Source organism: Heptranchias perlo, chromosome 2, assembly GCF_035084215.1.
Source record: "Heptranchias perlo isolate sHepPer1 chromosome 2, sHepPer1.hap1, whole genome shotgun sequence".
In the NCBI taxonomy this organism is placed as follows: domain Eukaryota; kingdom Metazoa; phylum Chordata; class Chondrichthyes; order Hexanchiformes; family Hexanchidae; genus Heptranchias; species Heptranchias perlo.
The window spans coordinates 164,490,501-164,514,261 of NC_090326.1; the positions used below are offsets into that span (position 1 = coordinate 164,490,501).

At 45.6% G+C, this 23,761-nt stretch overlaps 1 protein-coding gene across 1 annotated transcript in view; it reads right to left on the reverse strand.

Moving 5' to 3' along the window:
• The window catches only part of LOC137299725 (myosin-7B-like), a 175,898-nt gene that overhangs the window by 82,973 nt on the left and 69,164 nt on the right, over positions 1-23,761 (reverse strand). Inside the window, exons 20-25 of the mRNA XM_067968664.1 lie at positions 22,406-22,523; positions 19,246-19,369; positions 12,498-12,634; positions 9,295-9,529; positions 7,581-7,823; positions 4,295-4,471 (exon numbers count right to left, since the gene is read on the reverse strand). Of these exons, the coding sequence (XP_067824765.1) occupies positions 4,295-4,471; positions 7,581-7,823; positions 9,295-9,529; positions 12,498-12,634; positions 19,246-19,369; positions 22,406-22,523 (1,034 nt within the window). The remainder of the gene's footprint in view (positions 1-4,294; positions 4,472-7,580; positions 7,824-9,294; positions 9,530-12,497; positions 12,635-19,245; positions 19,370-22,405; positions 22,524-23,761) is intronic.

The following is a 23,761-nucleotide window of genomic DNA, read 5'->3' on the forward strand; positions in this document are numbered from 1 at the left end:
CCATTATTCCCTGTGTATTTCAATCCTAGATATCCATTATTCCCTGTGTATTTCAATCCTAAATATCCATTAGGAACACAGGAACAGGAGTAGGCCATTCAGCCCCTCGTGCCTGCTCCGCCATTTGATAAGATCATGGCTGATCTGTGATCTAACTCCATATACCTGCCTTTGGCCCATATCCTTTAATACCTTTGGTTGCCAAAAAGCTATCTATCTCAGATTTAAATTTAGCAATTGAGCTAGTATCAATTGCCGTTTGCGGAAGAGAGTTCCAAACTTCTACCACCCTTTGTGTGTAGAAATGTTTTCTAATCTCACTCCGGAAAGGTCTGGCTCTAATTTTTAGACTGTGCCCCCTACTCCTAGAATCCCCAACCAGCGGAAATAGTTTCTCTCCATCCACCCTATCCGTTCCCCTTAATATCTTATGAACTTCGATCAGATCACCTCTTAACCTTCTAAACTCTAGAGAATACAACCCCAATTTGTGTAATCTCTCCTCGTAACTTAACCCTTGAAGTCTGGGTATCATTCTAGTAAACCGACGCTGCACTCCCTCCAAGGCCAATATGTCCTTCCGAAGGTGCGGTGCCCAGAACTGCTCACAGTACTCCAGGTGCGGTCTAACCAGGGTTTTGTATAGCTGCAGCATAACTTCTGCCCCCTTGTACTCCAGTCCTCTAGAGATAAAGGCCAGCATTCCATTAGCCTTCTGATGATTTTCTGCATCTGTTCATGACACTTCAATGATCTATGTACCTGAACCCCTAAGTCCCTTTGGACATCCACTGTTCTTAACTTTTTACCATTTAGTAAGTACCCTGTTCTATCCTTTTTTGATCCAAAGTGGATGACCTCACAGTTGTCTACATTGAATTCCATTTGCCACAGTTTTGCCCATTCACCTAATCTATCAATATCGCTTTGTAATTTTATGTTTTCATCTACACTGCTTACAATGCCACCAATCTTTGTGTCATCGGCAAACTTAGATATGAGACTTTCTATGCCTTCATCTAAGTCGTTAATAAATATTGTGAATAATTGAGGCCCCAAGACAGATCTCTGCGGGACTCCACTAGTCACATCCTGCCAATGTGAATACCTTCCCATTATCCCTACTCTCTGTCGCCTTTCGCTCAGCCAACTTCCTAACCAAGTCCATACTTTTCCCTCGATTCCATGGGCTTCTATCATTATTCTCTGAATATTTCAATCCTAGATATCCATTATTCCCATGTATTTCAATCCTAGATATCCATTATTCCCTGTGTATTTCAATCCTAGATATCCATTATTCCCATGTATTTCAATCCTAGATATCCATTATTCCCGTGTATTTCAATCCTAGATATCCATTATTCCCTGTGTATTTCAATCCTAGATATCCATTATTCCCGTGTATTTCAATCCTAGATATCCATTATTCCCTGTGTATTTCAATCCTAGATATCCATTATTCCCATGTATTTCAATCCTAGATATCCATTATTCCCTGTGTATTTCAATCCTAGATATCCATTATTCCCTGTGTATTTCAATCCTAGATATCCATTATTCCCGTGTATTTCAATCCTAGATATCCATTATTCCCTGTGTATTTCAATCCTAGATATCCATTATTCCCGTGTATTTCAATCCTAGATATCCATTATTCCCGTGTATTTCAATCCTAGATATCCATTATTCCTGTGTATTTCAATCCTAGATATCCATTATTCCCGTGTATTTCAATCCTAGATATCCATTATTCCCTGTGTATTTCAATCCTAGATATCCATTATTCCCATGTATTTCAATCCTAGATATCCATTATTCCCTGTGTATTTCAATCCTAGATATCCATTATTCCCGTGTATTTCAATCCTAGATATCCATTATTCCCTGTGTATTTCAATCCTAGATATCCATTATTCCCGTGTATTTCAATCCTAGATATCCATTATTCCTGTGTATTTCAATCCTAGATATCCATTATTCTCTGTATATTTCAATCCTAGATATCCATTATTCCCTGTGTATTTCAATCCTAGATATCCATTATTCCCGTGTATTTCAATCCTAGATATCCATTATTCCTGTGTATTTCAATCCTAGATATCCATTATTCCTGTGTATTTCAATCCTAGATATCCATTATTCCTGTGTATTTCAATCCTAGATATCCATTATTCCTGTGTATTTCAATCCTAGATATCCATTATTCCCGTGTATTTCAATCCTAGATATCCATTATTCCTGTGTATTTCAATCCTAGATATCCATTATTCCCTGTGTATTTCAATCCTAGATATCCATTATTCTCTGCGTAACTCACTCCACGAGGGGTGCTTTGTTGATGTAGGAGTTTTTCAATCTAGCAGTGTTGGGGCACCTCTGATAATCGGAGCAGGCATGTAATTTCTCCCCTCATCCCAGCAGTAGTCACTGCCTTGGAGAAAGGACATAGAATACATAGAATGCACAGCACAGAAACAGGCCATTCAGCCCAACAGGTTCATGCCGGTGTTTGTGCTCCACATGAGCCTCCTCCTGCCCTTCTTCATCTAACCCCATCAACATATCCTTCTATTCCTTTCTCCCTGATGTGTTTATCTAGCTTCCCCGAAAATGCATCTATGCTAGTCGCCTCAACTCTCCTTGCGGTAGCAATTTCCACATTCTAACCACTCTTTGGGTAAAGAAGGTTCTCCTGAATTCCCTATTGGATTTATTAGTGACTATCTTATATTTATGGCCCCTAGTTTTGGACTCCCCCGCAAGTGGAAACATCTTCTCTACGTCTACCCTATCAAACCCCTTCATAATTTTAAAGACCTCTATCACCTCACCCCTCAGCCATCTCTTTTCCAGAGAAAAGAGTCCCAGCCTGCTCAATCTTTCCTGATAGGTATGACCTCTCAGTTCTGGTATCAGCCTCGTAAATCTTTTTTGCACCTTCTTCAGTGCATCTCCATCCTTTTTATAATATGGAGATCAGATCTGTGCCCAGTACTCCAAGTCTAACCAAGGTTCTATACAAGTTTGACATAACTGCTCTGCTTTTCAATTCTATCCCTCTGGAAATGAACCCCAGTGCTTGGTTTGCTTTTTTTATGGCCATCAATTTGTTTTTAAAAGGATCAAAAAACAGTCGTGGTGTGTGAAGACACCATCGTGTTTTTGGCCATGTGATTGTCTCCTCCTCTGCTGACTAACCTGGCAGTTTACCAGCTGACGTTTCCCCTTTAAGTAAAAGTCTGCTGCTGGCCCATGTACCTCAGCGGTCAATGTGACATCATCAGAGCTCAGTGTTTCTCCAGGCCATTTCCAGTTGTTTATCCTGCCTGGAAACTCCCCACTGCAGCAACTCTAACATTAAAAAATATCGAGCTCCCCCATAGCCTCAGTGCAATACTCAGTGTGGAATCGAGTCACGCAGAGATAGACAATCTTAGGATCGATGCCGGTACGTAGTCAGCTATCTGATGAGCAGCAGGTGAGCTGCACTTGATCTCAGCACACTGTTTTAGCCACTCCTGCTCACTTTCCACTCCTGCTGCAAAGAGTGAACATTGGGTGAGAAAAGAATCGGGCTCAATTCTGGTGCCCCTCCCCACCCGTTGGTCAAATATTCCGCTGACACTCACTGTCTAGGCACAGGCGTGAAGAATGGCCTCTTGTGTGAGGTACAGAGGACAGCCAGTATTTGTGGAACTGCTCCCAGCAAGGCCTTCAGGAGAGAAATTGCCGGAAAAACCTTGGCAAGAGAAGTCATGAACCCAGTGAGGTCACCTCAGCATCTGTTTTAAAATTCTCATCCTTGTTTTCAAATCCCTCCATGGTCTCGCCCCTCCCTATCTCTGTAACCTCCTCCAGCCCTACAGCCCTCAGATCTCTGCGCTCCTCCAATTCTGACCACTTGCAGATCCCCGATTTTTATCACTCCACCATTGGCGGCCGTGCCTTCAGCTGCCTAGGCCCTAAGCTCTGGAATTCCCTCCCTAAACCTCTCCCCCTCTCTCTCCTCCTTTAAGACGCTCCTTAAAATCTACCACTTTGACCAAGCTTTTGGTCACCTGTCCTAATATCTCTTTATATGGCTTGGTGTCAAATTTTATCTGATAACGTTCCTGTGGAGCGCCCTGGGACGTTTTACTATGTTAAAGATGCCATATAAATGCAAGTTGTTGTTTCTAAACAGGTCAAATTGTCTTGAAGAAAGTTTATTTTCCCTCTGGGCAGTGATCGACCCTCCCCCGCTCCCCCCCCCCCCCCCCGCCTTCCCCTTTAACACCTTTGATGCACTTACATCGTCAGCCTGCTGCTCAAGTTTGGCTTTGGCCTTGCTTAAAGTGTTGACCTTCTCCTCCTCCATTTGCAGATCATCCATAATGTTCTGATGGGCCTCCTGCAGAAACTTCTTCTCCTTATTCAGCTTTGCAATCAGTTCAGCCATCGCCGCCATTTCCTCCGTTAGGTTTCTTACCTTCAACCAAAGATGGAGCTTGAGTTGAGAGTGCCCCCATGAACACAAAGCTACTCAAACATTTGACGGCTGCTACAAAATGCAGAAATATTCCAGCCAGTTGCAAAATCCTTATACCACGGAGAAAAAGGAACCATTGCAGTTCCCTCAATCACTGGTTAGGCCCCAGCTGCAATATTGTGTCCAATTCTGGGCACCGCACTTTAGGAAGGATGTGAAGGCAATGGAGAGGGTGCAGAGGAGATTTACTAGAGTGGTGCCAGGGATGAGGGACTTCAGTTATGTGGAGAGACTGGAGAAGCTGGGATTGTTCTCCTTAGAGCAGAGAAGGTTAAGGGGAGATTTAATAGAGGTGTTCAAAATTCTGAGGGGATTTTATAGAGTGAATAAGGAGAAACTGTTTCCGCAGGCAGGAGGGTCGGTAACCAGAGGACACAGATTTGAAATAATTGGCTAAAAAGCCAGGGGGGAGAGGAGGAGAAATTTTTTTACGCAGCGAGTTGTTCTGATCCGGAATGCGCTGCCTGAAAGGGTGGTGGAAGCAGATTCAGTAATAACTTTCAAAGGAGAATTGGATAAATACTTAAAAAGGAGAAAGTTGAAAGGCTATGAGGAAAGAGCAGGACTAATTGGATAGCTCTTTCAAAGAGCCGGCAAAGGCACGATGGGCCGAATGGCCTCCTCCTGCGCTGTATGATTCTATGCTTCTCAATAGCCCAGTGGGTAAATGTGTCTCTGATTATGGAACTGAGACATGAGACCTGAGGGTCCCATGGTTCCTGCTCCTCATCACTGTCCAATGATTTCTGATGGGAGGTGGGTGTGTTTATGGACATGTGGTGAGGGCAGCGGCAGGCTCCACTGTGATGTTGCCCCATAGTTGAATATCTTCCCATTATTCACTGCCTAGGTTGACACTTGCAAAAAGCCTCTTTGCTAAGGTACTGGAGGGTGGCTCGCACTCATTGAATCGTACCCCAGCAACAGTCAGCACTTTCAGGAGAGGAGGGGAGAAGTGATGAGACTCCACCACAAGTTAGACTTCCAAGTGATATTTGCGGATGAACTGATCATGCTCACTGCATGTGGTGAGCGACGAAAATCAGACAGCAATCAGGAAGTAGTTCATGCCTGGATTGGGTATGTAAGAAGTGTGTCCAGGACTTAATGGCACAATAGGTAGCCAAAGGAAGGCTAGGACCCCCAAGGGATGAAGATGACCATCTGATAGACATATGGCAAATGCAGTGAAGATCAATGTGAAGTGGTACATTTAGGAAAAAGAACAGAGAACAAATATGTACCCTAAATGGTAAAATTCTCAATGGAATGGAGGAACAGAGAGATAGAGATACACAGATCTTTAAAGTACAAATCTGGGTTTTGTATATTGGATACAAAAACAAGAAGGTGAAGTAACCTGCACAAGATGCTGGTTGGGCTATAGTTGGAGTAATGTGTACAGCTTTGGGCACCACATTATAGAAAGGATATTGCAGTCATGGAAAGAGTAATATAGATTGACTAGGATGTTCTTATGTTCTCAACCCCACAAGCTCAGGCAGAGTCAGTGCTGAGGGCACTGGTCGGCCCTGATTAAGTCCCTGAGAAGATTAAGAGGAGATCAACTAGAAGTGATCAAAACTATGAAAGGAATTGAGAGGGTAAATGGTGAAAGATGAAAGGTGAATGTGGACTAAATTACCACAAGTGGCAACTGAAGTCGATCAAACGGAATGTTTAAGAGGGAACTGATAAGCATGTGAAAGAAGAAAAATGTTAAAGGGTCTAGGGAAAAAGTAGTGAATTGGTCCCAGAGTAGATGCTCTGCTATGGAGCTGGCAGTGACCCAGGAATGATGGGCAGAAGTGGCTTCCTTCCGTGCTTAAATATCTGTGACGAGGTTAGAACATTGTCCTTCCTAGGTCCAAATTGAGCCCAAACCGATGGGATTAAGATCTCCCCTCCGTTGAATGCAAGGATCCTGTGTGAAACGAGTTTGGGCAAACTCAGCCCAGTTCCCAGTAGATGTGGGCTCATGTCGCATAATGTTCTGCAACCTGGTATTAAATTGGCAAATTCACTCAGAGATGGTTGGTTTGGAAATGGAAGTGTCATATTGATGCAGTAGCTGTTGCTCTGCTTAAGCCACATTGTTGGGACAGAGTTGGTTGGAGCTTTGCCATTGAAGCTGAATCAATCTTGGCATTAAAGGGGGAACAGATCAGAAAGATGGGATCTGACCCCAGCACAGGCACGATGGGCCGAGCGGTCTCCTTCTGTACTGTAACTTCTACGATTCTGTGCTTTACTCTACATCCGGGTGTTTTTTTTTTAACCTGACTTGACCGTGCTGATTGCTAACAAAGTGGAGATGTTTTCAGCTGCCCAGGACTGACAGTATGAGTTGTAATGAGAACCTTGGATAGATGGATTCTGTGGAGTACCTTTGGGGATCAGCGAATATTTAAACAGAGCAGAGGATTAAGTGCGTGGGGAGCAGAAATCATGAGAGTAAGGATTGTTATATAGGTCGGTGGAAGAACTGATGGGCAAATGGCTCCTTCTCCTTATGTTCCTATAATATGAGCGCCCAGGAATATATCAGAAAGTGTTAGGCTTGTATTCATTGGTAAAGAGACGTTGAAAAGACCAAATCGAAGTTTTCCAGATTATGAAGGAAATGGGCAAAATCAATCTAAATTATTCCCACTGACAAAGAATACAGAAATCAGGGGAAACAATTAAGAAATTGGGATTAAATATTTAACACATAAAGTAATCAACATTTAGAATGAATTACCAGGGAAGAACATTAAAATATATTGTATAAATTGGTCCCAGAGACAATTCGATATTTTTCCAGAGAGGTGATTATCGTGGCAAAAATGGGAAAGCTCATTGGGTCAAATGACCTCTTCCTAAAATTTCCAATGCCGCCTATGTCATCATAGGGTAAATGCCGGCCTTGCCAGTGACGCCCACATCCCAAGAATGATTTTTCAAAAAAATCAGTCTGTCCCTGGAGACAGCAGGTGCCAAATTTAGGAGCTGCCGGCGGACAAAGCAGCTCGCCAGCCACCAAGGGGCTCCTTTCCTCAGGCAGTACCTTGTTTTCTACAGCATGTTTCTCCTTGCCCACTTTATTCAGCGCGGTTTCCAGGAGGTCAACGTTGGACTTCAGCTCCCCGCATTCCGCCTCCAATTTCCTCTTTCTCATCCCCAGCTCTTGGCTCATTTCCGCCTGACTGTCCAGCCCTTCCAGGAGCTCTTGGATTTTGGAATCCAGTTGTCGCTTTGTCTTCATCAGCAGCTCACACCTCTCCTCAGCGTCAGCCAGGTTTTCCTGATCCTGAAAACATTTCGAGAAAAAGGGATAGCAAGAAAATAAAAGATTCGGCGGGAAAAGATTCTACCCTAAAATTTGTAAAATGAGCGACAGAACAAGAGTCCCAAATCTCATGTGAGTCCTTAGGGTGAAGAACGTTGAACTGCCAGTGGAATCTATTTTGAAACGCTAAATATTCTCCTAGTAGCTCAGATGTAACTCAGCCGAGGTTGTCTTAAGAAGTGTATAAGGCAGATTGGATTTTAGGTATTGGCTGAGGGAGAAATATTGTCCAGGACATCAGGAGAAAGCGACTGTTCTTCTTCAAATAGTGGCCGTGGGATCTTTAACGTCCACTTGAGAGGGCAGACGCGGCCTTGGTTTAACTTCTCATCCAAAAGACGGCACCTCCGACAGTGCAGCACTCCCTTAGTACTGGGTGTGGGGGGTGGGGCTGCGTAGGGTATGGGGTGGGTGCGGGGGTGGGATTGTGGGGGGGTGAGGGGCAGGTTGGGGGAGGTGGAGGGTGTGGGGGAATTGGGGGGCTGGTGTGCGGGGAAAGGCAGCAGCGGCTCACCATAAAATGGGAAGTTATGGTGGTGGCAGAAATGTGGGCTACTCGTTCACAGTGCCACACAAGGTACATTGAAACTGAGGAGCTGGCGATCCAGCTGCAGAAGGAAGGTGGCCCTATTTGGGACTTAAGTCCACCCTCCAGTAAAAGCACAGGTGTCTGGAGGAAGGCCAACAACCGAGTCAATGCAGCCACCTAACCCCCTTATAACTAGTGGCAAATATCAGGAGCAGATTGTGTGCACTTCATTTCTTGTAGCGGCCTATCAAGCATGGCACAAACCCAAGTTGAGAACTGCCTCTCCCTTCAGGAGGTACCATTTGAAGCACTGTGCACAACCACTGCACTTTTGCACACTTGTACCTAAGTTTCATGGCACACCTTGGCTCAGTGGTAGCACTCTCGCCTCTGAGTCAGAGGGTTGTGGGTTCATGTCACACTCCAGGGACTTGAGCACATAATCCAGACTGACACTCCAGTGCAGTACTGAGGGAGGTGCCGTCTTTTAGATGAGAAGTTAAACCGAGGTCCCGTCTGCCCTCTCAAGTGGACGTTAAAGATCCCACGGCACTGTTTGAAGAAGAGGAGGGGAATTCTCCCAGTGTCCTGGTCAATATTTATCCCTCAACCAACACCTAAAAACAGATTATCTGGTCAGTTATTTCATTGCTGTTTGTGGGACCTTGCTGTGCACAAATTGATTGCCCGTTTCCTACAATGCAACAGTGACTACACTTGAAAAAGTACTTAATTGGTTGTAAATCGCTTTGGGACGTCCTGAGGTCTTGAAAAGCGCTGTGTAAATGTAAGTTCTTTCTTTACTAGTTGACACAGTGCAAAATCCTCCAGCATTAGTCTATCTTATCCCAAAAATTCACAAAAAATTGATGAGGAAACATATAGTAACGATGTCAAGCTTACGGTCTGCATTTGCTGGAGTAGATCATCTTTTTCATAAATAAGCTTCTGATGTTTCTCCTCAATCTCCTTCCTCATGTACTCCGATTTCTCAAATGATTCCTTCAGCCGCAGAAGCTCCTTCTCAGTCTCAGCGCACTTGAGCAGGGGCTTGATTTTGAAAAACAGCTTCATCCAACACCAGTTCTTGACCATCCGGAATGCACGGAAGTTTCTCTGGATTATCTGGGCAGCATTCCTGAGCAAAAACAATAAACAACAAATAACAAGATGAGAAGAGTCCATGATGAGGAAAGAACACCTTTCCAGTACCGGTACCCGGTGTCAAGATCAGACAGTCCCGGGGTCTCTGGGGTCAATCGAAAGTTTCAAGACTGAGATCGATAGATTTTTGTTGGGGGTAAGAGTATCGAGGGATATGGAGCAAAGGCGGGTAAATGGAGTTGAGCTACAGATCAGCCATGATCTGATTGAATGGCAGAACAGACTCGAGGGGCTGAATAGCCTACTGCTGTTCCTATGTCCCACAGAAGTAGGGGAATTGGAAAATAGTGAGAAATACTGTACAAGACTTCAGGAGAACGTGGACCAATTAGTGAAATGGGCTGGCAGAGGGCAGATGCAATATGATGCAAAGATACGAGGGGTACTGTATTCTGGGAGGAAAAACCGGGAATGGGAGTATGGCGATGATGATGATCTGTCCATTGTTGCTGATGGTGACAGCCTATGATTCATCTCCAATTAATACAGGTTGTGGGTTCTCATATGACTGGAAAGTCCGATTTTCGCGAGGACGGTTTTTGAGCACATAATCCAGACTGACACTCCAGTGCAGTACTGAGGGAATGCTGCACTGTCGGAGGTGCCGTCTTTTAGATGAGAAATTAAACCGAGGTCCCGTCTGCCCTCTCAAGTGGACGTTAAAGATCCCACGGCACTGTTTGAAGAAGTGGAGGGGAATTCTCCCAGTGTCCTGGTCAATATTTATCCCTCAACCAACACCGAAAAACAGATTATCTGGTCAGTTATTTCATTGCTGTTTGTGGGACCTTGCTCTCCACAAATTGATTGCCCGTTTCCTACGATACAACAGTGACTACGCTTAAAAAAGTACTTAATTGGTTGTAAAGCGCTTTGGGACGTCCTGAGGTCTCGAAAAGCGCTGTGTAAATGTAAGTTCACACACAGGACATCAAATGTCAGAGGGCTAATTTTTCCTTGATTTCCTTCGGGCTCTCTTTTTATCGGCTAGCTGGATGCATAAGAGCATAAGAATTAGAAGCAGGAGTAGGCCATTCATTCCCTCGAGCCTGCTCCACCATTCAATAAGATCATGGCTGATCTTCGACCTCAACTCCTCCTTCCTGTCTGATCCCCATTTCCCTTGATTCCCCTAGAGTCCAAAAATCTATCCATCTCAGCCTTGAATATATTCAGTGACTCAGCAACCACAGCCCTCTGGGGTAGAGAATTCCAAAGATTCACAACCCTCTGCATGAAGAAATTCCTCCTCATCTCAGTCTTGAATGGCCCCTTATCCTGCGACTATGTCCCCTAGATCTAGACTCTCTAGACAGGGGAAACAACCTCTCAGCATCTACCCTGTCAAGCCCCCTAATAATCTTATATGTTTCAATGAGATCACCTCTCATTCTTCTAAACTCCAGAGAGAATAGGCACATTCTACTCAACCTCTCCTCGTAGGACAACCGTCTAATCCCAGGAATAAATCTAGTGAACCTTCGTTGCACTGCCTCCAAGGCAAATGTATCTTTCCTTAGATAAGGAGACCAAAACTGTATGCAGTACTCCAGGTGAGGTCTCACTAAAGCCCTGTACAACTGTAGTGAGACTTTCTTACTCTTGTACACCAACCCCCTCGCAATAAAGGCCAACATGCCATTTGCTTTCCTAATTGCTTGCTGTACCTGCATACTAACTTTTTGTGTTTCTTGTACGAGGACACCCAAATCTCTCTGAACACCAACATTTAATAGTTTCTCACCATTTAAAAAATATTCTGTTTTTCTATTCTTCCTACCAAAGTGAATAACCTCACATTTCCCCACATTATACTCCATCTGCCATCTTCTTGCCCACTCACTTAACCTGTCTTTATCCCTTTGCAGACTCTTTGTGTCCTCCTCACAGCTTACTTTCCCACTTAGCTTTGTATCGTCAGCAAACTTGGATACATTACACTCGGTCCCTTCATCTAAGTCATTAATATAGATTGTGAATAGCTGAGGCCCAAGCACCGATCCTTGTGGTACCCCACTAGTTACAGCCTGCCAACCTGAAAATGACCCGTTTATTTCTACTCTCTGTTTTCTGTCCTTTAACCAATCCTCTATCCATGCTAATATGTTACACAACTTGCTTCAAGCTTTGTTGTGCCATCATGTATCAACTTTTGCCATTTTTTCCTGTCACAAACACCAAGTCAGTTGAGATGCTACATTTGTTTAGATTGGTCTATAGGCAATCCTTATATCTTATTAACTGACCATCACGAGCGCAATTACCCATCTTCAGCTCACTGTAGGATACCTTCTTGGGTGGTCTAGTATCAGGCATTCGGACTAAGTGACCAGTCCACCTTAGCTACGCCTTTACTATCACTGCCTCTGTGCCTTGGCATATTTGCTCTTCTAAGGAGTGTCTGGAATCTTGTGGCACCATCGAATTTTTATGATCTTTCTGAGGTAACCCAGGTGGTTTTCTGATGTGGTGACTGTAAGTGATGCATCTTTCACACACATACGGTATGGATTTTATAACTATTGCCCTGTAGACCTTAAATTTTGAAGAGTTTTGATAGGCTGCATAGGAAAAGACCACTTTCTCTGGTTGAGGAAGTTTCATCAATGTAAGATTGTTACCACTCCCGCTCAGACCCCGGTTAAGATGTCTTCGGCATTCTATTGATGCAATAAGACCCTGATTTGCATAAATTCATTAGACTCCCATGACAGGTTGGATGACAGTTTTCTGGCCCAGATTTTCACTTGTTCTTTTTTTACCGTAAAGGATTTTTTCATATCACAAAATTCTTTTCAGGATCCAGGGATCCTATCAGCACAAAGTAGTCTGTCAGATCCTCTTAATATTGTTGAAACCCAAGCAGCCTGTCACATCCCATAGATTCTGTCAGGAAGAAAAGATGCTATCAGATCGCCTCTGTTTTCTCCCTCTTTTCTTACCTTATCTTGACCATGTTCCCAAATTCCAAGCGTGCCAATCTGCTGCGACATCTGGCTTGGATAAGGGTCAGAATCTTGGCCAATCGTTCATCTCTCATTTCCTCCAGTAGACCCAGCAGTCCAGCTCGGAAGAATACCTGTAGTGCAGGGATTTACTTTCAGTTACAAAGATTTAACATGGTCTCTGGTTATTTTATCTTCTCCCCTCTCTCTAGCTTTGCTTCAACCATTCACCACTTCTACCTACGTCCTCCTAAGCCTCTGCCAGAGTTGCTCTTGACCTGCCTCCTAGGAGGTGCAAGACTTCCCTTGCACACTTGTTCAGGGAATAGTGTGTGACACTGGGGTTTCTAAAGTGAGGAAGAATATAAGTCAGTAAGTAGAGAACAATGTCTGGTAGTGACTGATACATTTGCTTCTAAAGAGGATGCCTCATTGAAGCAGACATTGATTTCATGCCATGTACATATTATACTGGAGCAGTATGCAATGACCAACATAATGGCCCAATATTTCTCTCCTACCTGCCCGGGAAATGTTCAGTTTATAGGCGCAAAGGAGAGGAAAAATCCATTCATGCTTTTGTTACCTCAAGACTCGACTACTCCACTGCTCTATTGGCTGGCCTCCTTTTTTTATTCATTCATGGGATGAATGAGAGGAGCCGAGCGGAGCGGAGGGAGTGTCCGATAAAAGGCGGGATTTCAGAGGGAGCTGCGACTGAGTTCGAAGTGACGTCAGGAACCAGATCGGGACGCGACACAGGGGAGGCACCTGATTGGTGAGTAGGTTCAGGTGAGTATTTCTACTTTTATACAGTAACTAAAGTAAAAAGAAAGGGAAGGTCTGCAGGTCTTATAGGAAGTAGCGTTTTTTTTTTAGTGAATCAAGGTCCCTAGTGTAGTTAACATTCTCTAAATTAAGAACAATTTAAAGGAGTAAACTCCTTAAAGGGAGTGGTAAGCAGTTTTTCTTTTTTTTTCTCTTGACATTGCAGTTGTTGTTAAGCTAACTTAAGGGTTAAGTCATGGCAGGAGATCCCACAGCCGTGTCATGTTCCTCTTGTGGGATGTGGGAATTCAGGGATCCTTCCTGTATCCCTGATTCCTTCACCTGCGGGAAGTGTGTCCAGCTGCAGCTATTGTTTGACCGCTTGACGGCTCTGGAGCTGCGGATGGACTCACTTTGGAGCATCCGCGATGCTGAGAAAGTCGTGGATAGCACGTTCAGTGAGTTGGTCACACCGCAGATAAAAATTACTGAGGGAGATAGTGAATGGGTGACCAACAGACAGAGGAAGAGTAGGAAGGCAGTGCAGGGGTCACCTGCGGACATCTCCCTCCAAAACAGGTATACCGTTTTGGATACTGTTGGGGGAGATGGCTCACCAGGGGAAGGTGGCAGTGGCCAGGTTCATGGCACCGTGGCTGGCTCTGCTGCACAGGAGGGCAGGAAAAAGAGTGGCAGAGCTATAGTGATAGGGGACTCGATTGTAAGGGGAATAGACAGGCGTTTCTGCGGACGCAACCGAGACTCCAGGATGGTATGTTGCCTCCCTGGTGCAAGGGTCAGGCATGTATCGGAGCGGCTGCAGGACATTCTGGAGGGGGAGGGTGAACAGCCAGTTGTCGTGGTGCATATAGGCACCAACGATATAGGTAAAAAACGGGATGAGGTCCTACAAGCTGAATTTAGGGAGTTAGGAGTTAAACTAAAAAGTAGGACCTCAAAGGTAGTAATCTCAGGATTGCTACCAGTGCCACGGGCTAGTCAGAGTAGGAATGACAGGATAGCTAGGATGAATACGTGGCTTGAGAGATGGTGCAAGAGGGAGGGATTCAAATTCCTGGGACATTGGAACCGGTTCTGGGGGAGGTGGGACCAGTACAAATTGGACGGTCTGCATCTGGGCAGGACTGGAACCAATGTCCTGGGGGGAGTGTTTGCTAGTGCTGTTGGGGAGGGTTTAAACTAACGTGGCAGGGGGATGGGAACCGATGCAGGAAGTCAGTGGGAAATAAAGTGGTGACAGAAACAAAAGGCAGTAAGGGAGAGTGTACAGAACATGACCGGACAGATGGTCTGAGAAAGCAGGGCAAAGACCAAGGGAAGTCTAGATTAAACTGCATTTATTTCAATGCAAGAAGTCTGATGGGCAAGGCAGATGAACTCAGGGCATGGATGGGTACATGGGACTGGGATGTTATAGCTATTACTGAAACATGGCTAAGGGAGGGGCAGGACTGGCAGCTCAATGTTCCAGGGTACAGATGCTATAGGAAAGATAGAGCAGGAGGTAAGAGAGGAGGGGGAGTTGCGTTCTTGATTAGGGAGAACATCACGGCAGTAGTGAGAGGGGATATATCTGAGGGTTCGCCCACTGAGTCTATATGGGTAGAACTGAAAAATAAGAAGGGAGAGATCACTTTGATAGGATTGTACTACAGACCCCCAAATAGTCAACGGGAAATTGAGGAGCAAATATGTAAGGAGATTACAGACAGCTGCAAGAAAAATAGGGTGGTAATAGTAGGGGACTTTAACTTTCCCAACATTGACTGGAACAGCCATAGCATTAGGGGCTTGGATGGAGAGAAATTTGTTGAGTGTATTCAGGAGGAATTTCTCATTCAGTATGTGGATGGCCCGACTAGAGAGGGGGCAAAACTTGACCTCCTCTTGGGAAATAAGGAAGGGCAGGTGACAGAAGTGTTAGTGAGGGATCACTTTGGGACCAGTGATCATAATTCCATTAGTTTTAAGATAGCTATGGAGAAGGATAGGTCTGGCCCAAAAGTTAAAATTCTAAATTGGGGAAAGGCCAATTTTGATGGTATTAGACAGGAACTTTCAGAAGTTGATTGGGAGAGTCTGTTGGCAGGCAAAGGGATGTCTGATAAGTGGGAGGCTTTCAAAAGTGTGTTAACCAGGGTTCAGGGTAAGCACATTCCTTATAAAGTGAAGGGCAAGGCTGGTAGAAGTAGGGAACCTTGGATGACTCGGGAGATTGAGGCCCTAGTCAAAAAGAAGAAGGAGGCATATGACATGCATAGGCAGCTGGGATCAAGTGGATCCCTTGATGAGTATCAAGATTGCCGGAGTAGAGTTAAGAGAGAAATCAGGAGGGCAAAAAGGGGACATGAGATTGCTTTGGCAGATAAGGCAAAGGAGAATCCAAAGAGCTTATACAAATACATAAAGGGCAAAAGAGTAACTAGGGAGAGAGTAGGGCCTCTTAAGGATCAACAAGGTCATCTATGTGCGGAACCACAAGAGATGGGTGAGATCCTGAATGAATATTTCACATCGGTATTTACGGTTGAGAAAGGCATGGATGTTAGGGAACTTGGGGAAATAAATAGTGATGTCTTGAGAAGTGTACATATTACAGAGAGGGAGGTGCTGGAAGTCTTAACGCGCATCAAGGTAGATAAATCTCCGGGACCTGATGAAATGTATCCCAGGACGTTATGGGAGGTTAGGGAGGAAATTGCGGGTCCCCTAGCAGAGATATTTGAATCATCCACCGCTACAGGTGAGGTGCCTGAAGATTGGAGGGTAGCAAATGTTGTGCCTTCGTTTAAGAAGGGCGGCAGGGAAAAGCCTGGGAACTACAGATCGGTGAGCCTGACATCTGTCGTGGGTAAGTTGTTAGAGGGTATTCTGAGGGACAGGATCTACAGGCATTTGGAGAGACAGGGATTAATTAGGAACAGTCAGCATGTATTTGTGAGAGGAAAATCATGTCTCACGAATTTGATTGAGTTTTTTGAAGGGGTAACCAAGAAGATAGATGAGGGCTGTGCAGTAGACGTGGTCTACATGGACTTCAGCAAAGCATTTGACAAGGTACCGCATGGTAGGTTGTTACATAAGGTTAAATCTCATGGGATCCAAGGTGAGGTAGCCAATTGGATACAAAATTGGCTTGACGACAGAAGACAGACGGTGGTTGTAGAGGGTTGTTTTTCAAACTGGATGCCTGTGTCCAGCGGTGTGCCTCAGGGATCGGTGCTGGGTCCGTTTTTATTTGTTATTTATATTAATGATTTGGATGAGAATTTAGGAGGCATGGTTAGTAAGTTTGCAGATGACACCAAGATTGGTGGCATTGTGGACAGTGAAGAAGGTTATCTAGGATTGCAACGGGATCTTGATAAATTGGGCCAGTGGGCCGATGAATGGCAGATGGAGTTTAATTTAGATAAATGTGAGGTGATGCATTTTGGTAGATCGAATCGGGCCAGGACCTACTCCGTTAATGGTAGGGCGTTGGGGAGAGTTATAGAACAAAGAGATCTAGGAGTACAGGTTCATAGCTCCTTGAAAGTGGAGTCACAGGTGGATAGGGTGGTGAAGAAGGCATTCGGCATGCTTGGTTTCATTGGTCAGAACATTGAATACAGGAGTTGGGATGTCTTGTTGAAATTGTACAGGGCATTGGTGAGGCCACACTTGGAATACTGTGTACAGTTCTGGTCACCCTATTATAGAAAGGATATTATTAAACTAGAAAGAGTGCAGAAAATATTTACTAGGATGCTACCGGGACTTGATGGTTTGACTTATTGGGAGAGGTTGGATAGGCTGAGACTTTTTTCCCTGGAGAGTAGGAGGTTTCGGGGTGATCTTATAGAAGTCTATAAAATAATGAGGGGCATAGAGAAGGTAGATAGTCAAAATCTTTTCCCAAAGGTAGGGGAGTCTATAACGAGGGGGCATAGATTTAAGGTGAGAGGGGAGAGATACAAAAGGGTCCAGAGGGGCAATTTTTTCACTCAAAGGGTGGTGAGTGTCTGGAACGAGCTGCCAGAGGCAGTAGTAGAGGCGGGTACAATTTTGTCTTTTAAAAAGCATTTGGACAGTTACATGGGTAAGATGGGTATAGAGGGATATGGGCCAAGTGCAGGCAATTAGGACTAGCTTAGTGGTATGAACTGGGCGACATGGATATGTTGGGCCGAAGGGCCTGTTTCCATGTTGTAACTTCTATATGATTCTATGGGTGTCACTGGCAAGGCCAGCATTTATTGCCCATCCCTAATTGCCCTTGAGAAGGTGGTGGTGAGCCGCCTTCTTGAACCGCTGCAGTCCGTGTGGTGAAGGTTCTCCCACAGTGCTGTTAGGAAGGGAGTTTCAGGATTTTGACCCAGCGACGATGAAGGAACGGCGATATATTTCCAAGTCGGGATGGTGTGTGACTTGGAGGGGAACGTGCAGGTGGTGTTGTTCCCATGTACCTGCTGCTCTTGTCCTTCTTGGTGGTAGAGGTCGCGGGTTTGGGAGGTGCTGTCGAAGAAGCCTTGGCGAGTCGCTGCAGTGCATCCTGTGGATGGTGCACACTGCAGCCACTGTGCGCCGGTGGTGAAGGGAGTGAATGTTTAGGGTGGTGGATGGGGTGCCAATCAAGCGGGCTGCTTTGTCCTGCATGGTGTCGAGCTTCTTGGGTGTTGTTGGAGCTGCACTCATCCAGGCAAGTGGAGAGTATTCCATCACACTCCTGACTTGTGCCTTGTAGATGGTTGAAAGGCTTTGGGGAGTCAGGAGGTGAGTCACTCGCCTATCTTCCACCGTCCATAAACTTGAACTCATCCAAAATTTTGCTGCCCATATCCTAACTTGCACCAAGTCACCTTCACACATCACCCCTGTGCTCACTGATCTACACTGACTCCCGGTCCGGCAACGCCTTGATTTTAGAATTCTCATCATCATGTTCAAATCCTTCAGTGGTCTCACTCCTCCCTAACTCTGTAATCTCCTCCAGCCCTACAACTCTCCATATCACCCACTCCCTTCACCCCACCACTGGCGGCCGTGCCTTCAGTCATCTAGGCCCTACGCTCTGGAATTCTCTCGCTAAACCTCTCCACCTCTTCACCTCTCTCTCCTCCTTTAAGATGCTCTGTAAAACCTACCTCTATGACCAAGTTTTTGGTCACCTGTCCTAATATCTCTGGTTCATTGTCAGTGTTTGTCTGATTCCACTCCTGTGAAGCACTTTGGAAAATTTTATTACATTAAAGGCGCTATATAAATGCAAGTTGTTGTTGTGTTAGTGTTACAGTGACTGTGTTAGTGTCACAGTGACTGTGTTAGTGTCACAGTGACTGTATTGGTGTTATAATGGCTGTGTTAGTGTCACAGTGACTGTATTAGTGTCACAGTAACTGTATTAGTGTTATAATGGCTGTGTTAGTGTTACAGTGACTGTATTAGTGTTACAGTGACTGTATTAGTGTTGCAATGGCTGTGTTAGTGTCATTTTGGAACTACTGTTATTCGCAGAGAGTCATTGACTGTTGGAGTAAGTTGCCGGCACATGCAGTGAGTGCAGATTCCCGCAAAAGGGAGCCAGACAAGCTCCTTGGGAGTGGCAAACATATCTACATCTAGAAGGTTGGTGGGTTACTGGGGGTTGTGTCACCAGCCACCATGATCTCCTGGAGCATGACCACCTACAAGGGTCAGAAGAACTTTAAAGTGTTTGACTACTTTTTTTTGTCCTCTCCCAGGAGATTGCGTGGCTGGGTGTGGGAGGGAGGATGAGATGGGGGTGACGGTATGCAGAAGTTACACTGCGCCAGGATGCGACAGTCTCGCTGGACCAGCTGGGTCTTTCTCCTGTCCTTTTACCCACGTTGGTACGTGGTTGGATTTGTGGGGCCTTGAGGCCATGTCATGCTGTAAGGTCTGTGAGCGCCACCTCCGCGGTTCAACTGGACTGACGCCCGCAGTCTTCTCTCACCTTTGTGTGCCCAAAGCAATACTGATTGTGATCAATGTCCAGTGAAGCCAGAAGAGCTTCTGCCGCCGTTCTGCTGTCCACGTACGTTTCCTCCGGTATGATGTTAGGATTCAAGATCCAGTATCTGCAACAATCACATTCACTTAATTGTAAAGGTAATGTTATGTTTTATCAGGATTTGGGTATCAGGGTATGGCAGGCCAGTGGTTTTGGCAGTGGACCAGAGAGAGTTCAAATCCCACCCAGAGTTTTTTGATGAGGTAACAGAGAGGGTTGATGAGGGCAATGCGGTTGACACTGTGTATATGGACTTTCAAAAGGCGTTTGATAAAGTGCCATATAATAGGCTTATCATCAAGATTGAAGCCCATGGAATAAAGGGGGCAGTAGCAGCATGGATACAGAATTAGCTAAGTGACAGGAAGCAGAGAGTAGTGGTGAACGGTTGTTTTTCGGACTGGAGGGAGGTGTACATTGGTGTTCCCCAGGGGTCGGTGCTGGGACCACTGATTTTCTTGATATATATTAATGACTTGGACTTGGGTGTACAGGGCACAATTTCAAAATTTGCAGATGACACAAAACTTGGAAGTGTAGTGAACAGTGAGGAGGATAGTGATAGACTTCATGAGGATACAGACAGGCTGGTGGAATGGGCGGACACATGGCAGATGAAATTTAATGCAGAAAAATGCAAAGTGATACATTTTGGTAGGAAGAACGAGAAGAGGCAATATAAACTAGAGGGGTACAGGAACAGAGAGATCTGGGGGTTTATGTGCACAAATTGTTGAAAGTGTAGAGCAGGTTGAGAAAGCGGTTAAAAAAGCATAGGGGATCCTGGGCTTTATAAATAGAGGCATAGAGTACAAAAGCAAGGAAGTCATGATGAACCTTTATAAAACACTGGTTCGACCACAACTGGAGTATTGTGTCCAGTTCTGGGCACCGCACTTTAGGAAAGATCTGAAGGCCTTAGAGAGGGTGCAGAAAAGATTTACTAGAATGATTCCAGGGATGGGGGACTATAGTTACGTGGATAGACTGGAGAAGCTGGGGTTGTTCTCCTTGGAACAGTGAAGGTTGCGAGGAGATTTGATAGAGGTATTCAAAATCATGAAGGGTCTAGACAGAATAGATAGAGAGAAACTGTGCCCATTGGTGGAAGGGTCGAGGACCAGAGGACATAAATTTAAGGTGATTGGCAAAAGAACCAAAGGTGACATGAGGAAAAGCTTTATTATACAGCGAGTGGTTAAGATCTGGAATGCACTGCCCGAGGGGGTGGTGGAGGCAGATTCAATTGTGGCCTCCAAAAGGGAACTGGATAAGTACTTGAAAGGAAAAAAATTGCAGGGCTACAGTGACAGGGCGGGGGGAGTGGGACTAGCTGGATTGCTCTTGCATAGAGCCGCCATGGACTCGATGGGCCGAATGGCCTCCTTCTGTGCTGTAACCTTTCAATGATTCCATGACAGGTTTGTGGGCTGACATCAGAAGAATGGCCTTGGAAAGTTGCCGGATTGTCATAAAAACCCACGGCTCACTCATGTCCTTCAGGGAAGGGAACCTGCAACCCCAAGTCCTCTGGTCGACTTGTGACTCCAGACCCACACTATGTGGTTGACTCTTAATGCCCTGTAAAGTTGCCTCCACCATCTTCTCAAGGCAACCAATGAGGAGCAGTAAATGTGGCCTTCTCAGTGTCTCCAACATCCCGATAACAAATTACATTTTTTTAAAATCTTGCTGTCCACTTTGGGACCCCTGTACAGGAGGGTGACCTGGTCCCTCTACCAATATTGCTCTGTAATTGATCCCTATGTAGAATGGTCTTTGGGGGTGAACTTTCCATAAGCTTTTCTCCATTTCTGAAGTGAGGACAGTATCTGGCCTCTACCTAATGACTTCTCATTGTTGGCATGGACAAGGCCAATGGCTACAGCCCATTGGAGTCAGAGGGTTCGGGTTTGAGGCTCCCATTCAGTGACTCCGAGTGATGTTCAGGACACTCCCGTTCAGTGACTCCGAGTGATGTTCAGGAGACTCCCGTTCAGTGACTCCGAGTGATGTTCAGGAGACTCCCGTTCAGTGACTCCGAGTGATGTTCAGGACACTCCCGTTCAGTGACTCCGAGTGATGTTCAGGAGACTCCCGTTCAGTGACCCCGAGTGATGTTCAGGAGACTCCCGTTCAGTGACTCCGAGTGATGTTCAGGAGACTCCCATTCAGTGACTCCGAGTGATGTTCAGGACACTCCCGTTCAGTGACTCCGAGTGATGTTCAGGAGACTCCCGTTCAGTGACTCCGAGTGATGTTCAGGACACTCCCGTTCAGTGACTCCGAGTGATGTTCAGGAGACTCCCGTTCAGTGACTCCGAGTGATGTTCAGGACACTCCCGTTCAGTGACCCCGAGTGATGTTCAGGACACTCCCGTTCAGTGACTCCGAGTGATGTTCAGGAGACTCCCGTTCAGTGACTCCGAGTGATGTTCAGGACACTCCCGTTCAGTGACTCCGAGTGATGTTCAGGAGACTCCCGTTCAGTGACTCCGAGTGATGTTCAGGACACTCCCGTTCAGTGACTCCGAGTGATGTTCAGGAGACTCCCGTTCAGTGACCCCGAGTGATGTTCAGGAGACTCCCGTTCAGTGACTCCGAGTGATGTTCAGGAGACTCCCGTTCAGTGACCCCGAGTGATGTTCAGGACACTCCCGTTCAGTGACTCCGAGTGATGTTCAGGAGACTCCCGTTCAGTGACTCCGAGTGATGTTCAGGACACTCCCGTTCAGTGACTCCGAGTGATGTTCAGGAGACTCCCGTTCAGTGACTCCGAGTGATGTTCAGGACACTCCCGTTCAGTGACTCCGAGTGATGTTCATGAGAGTCCCGTTCAGTGACTCCGAGTGATGTTCAGGACACTCCCGTTCAGTGACTGTGTACTTGGGGCTCAGGACAGAGCCCAGGGAAATTGGTCCTTTTTGCTCAAGGTTTTCCATCTGGATAACGGGCTCAATGATGACCAATTTCTCCCCCTTTATCAGGCAGTGGTGTCTGCGTATGACTGACGTGGGAGGATTCATTTTGGGTCGGGGTCAAGGAGGAAAACAAATGGAAATTTTTAAGGTTATTTCAACAAAGGTTTAAGGTTTTTTTTTACCTCTGCTTGAAGTCACCGTAGAAGACCCGGTTGGGAAAACCTTTTCGGCAAATTCGGATTCCTTCCAGCACACCGTTACACCGCAGCTGGTGGAGGACCAGGTGAGGCTCGATCACACCTTAAAAATAAACACTCTTCGATTACATCTCAGCCATTGCCCATCATGAAGTGATCGCAATCCCTCACCTCCACACACAACCCTCCCCTCCCCCACAATTTCTGCCTCCTCTCTGAAAGTCACTTGACTCCTTAATGGGAGATAGTTACATCGGCTCCACAAGAGCCCTCCTGTGACTAATCTTCACATGTGAGCATAGACAGTCAAGTTTGGGATGGAGGGAAGGAGGAAGTGGAGAGGGAGGGAAGGAAGGAAATGAATTAAGGAAGGAAAGAAATTAGGAAGGAAGTGAGGAGGGAAGGAAGGAAGTGAGGAAGGAATTGAGGAAGGGAGGAAGAAAGAGAGGAAATGAAGGAAGGAAGGATGGAAGGAAGAAAATGAGGGAGGAAGGAAGTGAGGGAGGGATGGAGGGAGGGAGGGAGGAAGGAAGGATAAGAACTTGCATTTATACAGCGCCTTTCAAGAACTAAGGACATTCCAAAATGCTTTACAGCCAATTAAGTACTTTCCGAAGTGTAGTCACTGATGTAATGTAGGGAAATGTGACAGCCAATTTTCGTACAGCAAGATCCCACAAACAGCAATGAGATAAATGACCAGATAACATGATTAAGTGCTGTTGATTGAGCGATAAATATTGGCCAGGACACTGGGGAGAACTCCCCTGCTCTTCTTCGAAATAGTGTCATGGGATCTTTTATGTCCACCTGAGAGAGCAGACGGGGCCTCGGTTAAACGTCTCATCTGAAAGATGGCACCTCCGACAGTGCAGCACTCCCTCGGTACTACTCTGTAGTGTCAGCCTAGATTATGTGCTCAAGTCTCTGGAGTGGGACTTGAACCCAAAACCTTCTTACTCAGAGGTGACAGTGCTACCCTCTGCTGAGTTGATGATGACAACAACAACAATAACAACTTGCATTTATATAGCACCTTTAATGTGGTAAAACATCCCAAGGAGTTTCACTGGAGCGTTATCAAAAAAAATTTGACACCGAACCACATAAAGGAGATATTAGCACAGGTAGGTTTTAAGGAGTGTCTTAAAGGAGGAGAGAGAGGTCGAGAGTTGGAGAGGTTTAGGGAGGGAATTCCTGAGCTTAGGCACGGCCGCCAATGGTGGAGCGATTAAAATCAAGGATGCGCAAGAGGCAAAATTTGGAGGAGCGCAGAGATCTCGGAGGGTTGTAGGGCTGGAGGAGGTTACAGAGATAGAGAGGGGTGAGGCCATGGCGGGA